This window comes from Echinops telfairi, unplaced genomic scaffold (assembly GCF_000313985.2).
Source record: "Echinops telfairi isolate 266 unplaced genomic scaffold, ASM31398v2 ScPeMD7_23;HRSCAF=83, whole genome shotgun sequence".
Classification (NCBI taxonomy): Eukaryota; Metazoa; Chordata; class Mammalia; order Afrosoricida; family Tenrecidae; genus Echinops; species Echinops telfairi.
In genome coordinates, this window is record NW_022103920.1 from 7222297 (window position 1) to 7226677 (window position 4381).

Genomic DNA, 4381 nt, shown 5'->3' on the forward strand with positions numbered 1-4381 from the left:
AATATACCCGGAACCAGGAAAACACCTTACATTCCAGGAACCAGGACATCCCTGTCCATATAAGCAGCAGCGCTGTAGCCTGCGATGCAACTCCCACGGCCCGGACATTGTGGACTGTGGGACTTCAGCCAGGCTGGGTTTTTCTCCCTAATAAAGCCTGTTTGTTCTAATTCGACTGATTTGGTTTCTGGCGCCTCTCGACTACCTTACAGTATGGTCTTCAGAATGACCTGATCCTCATTTTATTGACGAGTTACAATCCTCTAACGATAGCATTGGGACTGCGACACCCAGCTTGTTGGCTCTCAACTGGGGCACTGCCCTCACAGAGGCAGAAGATGGATTGTGTGTGTATGTGTGAGAAAATTGCACTCATTTTATGTGTAAGTATAGATATATGAGGATAAGTCATCACAGTAACTCTTGCTCAACAAAATATCAAAAGGTAAGGTTACTGTTTCCGGGCATGTCCTCCATCTGGGTCTATACACATAACTCTTGCTCTTCCCCCCAAAATGTGGGATACAAAAAGACTGATCCCCAGCTCGACTCCCCCAAATATATATGTTAGACTTAGGACACTGCTTGAAACTAATGGTAAACGATTGTCAAGTTATCTCCCTGAAGACTCCTGCCATCCTGAGCAAGCAGACACCATTGTTCCTTCCACAATAGGTGGAGCTCACTCCCTGCTGTTAGGGACAGTGGATTGCTTCCCCATAAAGCTTAGGCTAAATCAAATCTCCAGCTCTAGGGCAATCAAGGTTCAGCCATCAAGAATCTGCCCATATTGTCACATGTGTACCCTTAATCCCTCCTCTTCCTATTGCTCATAAACCCCTAGATTGTCCCCCTCCCATTACTGCATTACCTATAATACAACCCTTTCCAGTGACGTATATCTTTACCTGTAATTAGGGGGCTTGCATGTCCCCCAAAGATATATATGCCTTGGTTAGCAATAAATCTCTCTTTCTCTCTCCTCCTGGCTCTCTCTCCCATCCCCTCTTCCCTGTATCCTCCCCCTCCCCCTCTCTCCTGCCACCATGAGGAGCTGAGGTGAGTGTGCTACCATGAAATGTGTCTGACTCCATTATTCCAATCTCTCTTATTCTCCATGATTTTACTATAATAGTTACTTATTATCGCTATACAATTGCGCCTGCCGGGCCTGTGATGATTCATTAGGGGCTGGCTCCCCTGACACCCAAAGGACTCTGTGCTCTTGCCCTGACCACAGCGGTGGTTTTGGCGTCCTCCAGGGACTCACACTGTAGTCCTTTTTAGAAACAAAAAGAAGTCTGAATAGATAAGAGACCTAGAAGCCAGATGGGGCAAGCTGTCCCGGTGAGATTCTCGGAAGTGAGCCCTTGCTCTCCCATTGAAAAATGAGCAGGTGCGTGAACCTGATGGAAAAAAGTTCAGTCTCCCATTTTCTTAAGACTCTGTCCTTAAAGGTGCCCATGATTACACTGTGGCCTTGGAGAAAATCTAGCAAGATGATCCATTTGGAAACCTCCCCAAACAGCTGCCATCACCTTCTACGCTGACACTCTGCTCTGCGATGAACTGGCCCAGCAGGTACTCTTGGGCCTTTTTCAGTGAAAGAAACATCAAGGACACAAAGGTATTGCCGAGAGAACTTGTCTGCAGCCATCTGCTGATCACACGTCTAAGCGCATTTTGTTTAGAATGTACCGTGTGTGTGCCAACTGGAACCCTGGTGGCAAGACTTTTTGCCTGACCCTCATACAAACACACCGCACACAAAGAGATGCACAGTGTCCCTCTGGTGTGAGAATTTCATGGGGGATGACTTGGGGAGAGGTCAATGCAGGATCCTTGAGGGGGCACAGGAGAGACGAGGGAGGTAGAGGGACACTCTCTGGGCTCCTCATCTCATCAGGACACCGGCTGAGCAGCGGTGCCTTGACTGGGACACCAGGCCCCCAGCCTCACTGGCTGCAGAAGGGCATCAGAAGGTGCGTGGCGCTGGGTGGGAAGAAGGGCATGGACCTGTTATCCAGCAGAATGCGCTTGTAGATGTCGATGGCTTCCTGGTAGTGAGACCTCATGTAGTGGATGGAGGCCAGACTGAGTTGGTCTTCTGTGATATCCTGAAGATTCTGATGGAAGTTCATCAACTTCTTTTCATCATTAAACTGAAATCGTGAGACAGAGAGAGAGAGAAAGACGCGTGAAAACGCTTATTAGGTCCCCGCTAACGGAAACCAAGACCTGTGTGTCCATGGTTCCAGCCTCTCCTCCTCCTCCTTCTCTACCTCTGTGCTTCTCCCTCCTCCTGCTCCTTTGGTGTCCCCGTCCTCCTCCCTCAGAGGGACGCCCCCAGTCACAGCCCACGCAGGACTTCTGCTTCTTCGACCTTGCTCCCTCTCCTCTTCCTATGGCTCTTTACTCTCAGCCTCTCCAACAACAGTCTCTGTGCACGCGGCTTCCGACTCCCGTAGTCACAGCTTCAGAAACCATGGGGCAGCTCTACCCTGTCCTATGGGGTTGCTCTGAGTCGGAATGGGCTTGAAGACAGGGACTTTCCGTCTTTCTTCTTCCTCCCTTTGATTGTCTTTCTCGAGGCGGGGCTCCTCCTGCCTATGCTACTAGGTGGTGGCTGCAGGCTGACAGAGTTCCCCTCCACCCTGGGATGTGGATTTTGGTAAAGGCCCAGAAATCACAGTGGCCTTTTGTATCAACCTGGGGTAGGGCATGTGCAGCATGCTCGTTCTGAGTGGTCTAAAGGCATACAGAGACGACTTCCTCCTGGTGCAGAAACTAGCTTATAAACGTAAAATCTGTAAAACCAAGTTCTTTGCACACACACAAATAAACTCTGAACTAAAATCCACTTTGATCACTGGTACATTAGAGAAATCTCTAAGAGTTATTTCAAGCTTGACTTGATGCGGTAGACAAAGGAATGCAGCTCTTGAAGCCAAGGTCAAGCTCAGGGAGGCTAGTGAGTCTGTTCCCTTATCTGCCTGTGTGTGCTTTGTTTAACTGAAGATAAACATCAAGAAAATTGGCTCCAAATAGTACTATTGCACTCGGCATAAAAATAGGAAAGACGTCAATCACAACAATGGAAAAATTGTTAATTACAGCATCCAGATTAGGAAGAATGATGTCATCACACAGCTCAAGTGTTCTGTCATTAGTGTTCACATTTGCCTAATCTGTCCTTGATATAGTCAAAATTCAGGTGGGACATATGCAGGATCGTATTTTGGCTCTCATGGACTCGTTTTAATTTTCTTCAGCTTCAACCTGAACTTATATATGAGCAATTGATGATCTTTTTCACAGTCAGCCCCTAGCTGGGTTTTAGTTGCCAATAGTGCATTTCTCTATCATCTTTTCCCACAGATGTAATCAATTTGATTTCTACATATTCCATCTGGAGAAATCCATGTGTGTTGTTGAAAAAGGTATTTGTATGAACAAGTAGTTGGTCTTGCAAAATACAATCACGTGATCTCCAGCTTCATTTCTGTCATCAAGACCATATTTTCCAACTACTATTCCTTCCTCTTTGCTTCTAACTTTGGCATGCCAGTCGCCAATAATTATCAATGCATCTTGATTGCATATTTGATCAAGTTCAGACTGAAGGCATTGATAGAATTCTTCAATCTCTGCATAACTGAACTTCTGTGGTTAGTGTATAACTTTGAATAATAGTTGTACTGGCTGTATTTCCTTGTGGGCAAATAGATTATTATTCTATCACAAATAGCATTGTACTTCAAGATTGTCTTGAAATGTCCTCTTTGACAATAAATGTCATGCCATTCCTCTTGAACCTGTCAAACTTGGCATAGCAAACCATGATTTTCTGATTCAATGGCCAATACCAGTCCATTTCGGCTCACTAACACTTAGAATATCAATCTTCCTGTGTTCCATTTCAGTTTTAACTTCCAATTTTCCTAGTTCATTCTTCACACATTCCAAGTTCCAATGACTGATTTGCAGCTGCTTTGGGTCTTGCCCCATCAGCAGATGCAGGTCCCCAAGGCTTCCCCACCATGGGCTGTACTCATTCCACATCACGATGGTCGACTCTGCTGGGAGAAGGCTCTTCCTCACTCGCAGTGAGAGGCTCATCTTCTGGCACAGTTTCAGATAATGTTCTGCTTCTATTCATGAGGTTTTCAGAACCTGACAATGTTTTGATTCTATCCATAAGGCTGTCTGTTGGTGGCTAATTCCTCTGAATTGGACAGCCTATGAGACGGTACCCCCCAAAAAAGCGGAATCCCCCTACCAAGCTAGGTATTTAAAATGTTATACAAAACAACTGTATTGTCTTCAAATTACTCTCCATTACATTTGTCAAATCTGAGATTCCATTCTTTTTTTTTTTTTT

General features: G+C 45.7%; 1 protein-coding gene across 1 annotated transcript in view; it reads right to left on the reverse strand.

Moving 5' to 3' along the window:
* Positions 1–4381, reverse strand: part of TTC26 (tetratricopeptide repeat domain 26) — a 43003-nt gene that overhangs the window by 35913 nt on the left and 2709 nt on the right. The window contains exon 2 of the mRNA XM_030885165.2: positions 2017–2162. Coding sequence (XP_030741025.1) covers positions 2017–2141 — 125 coding nt within the window. The 5' untranslated portion in view covers positions 2142–2162. The remainder of the gene's footprint in view (positions 1–2016; positions 2163–4381) is intronic.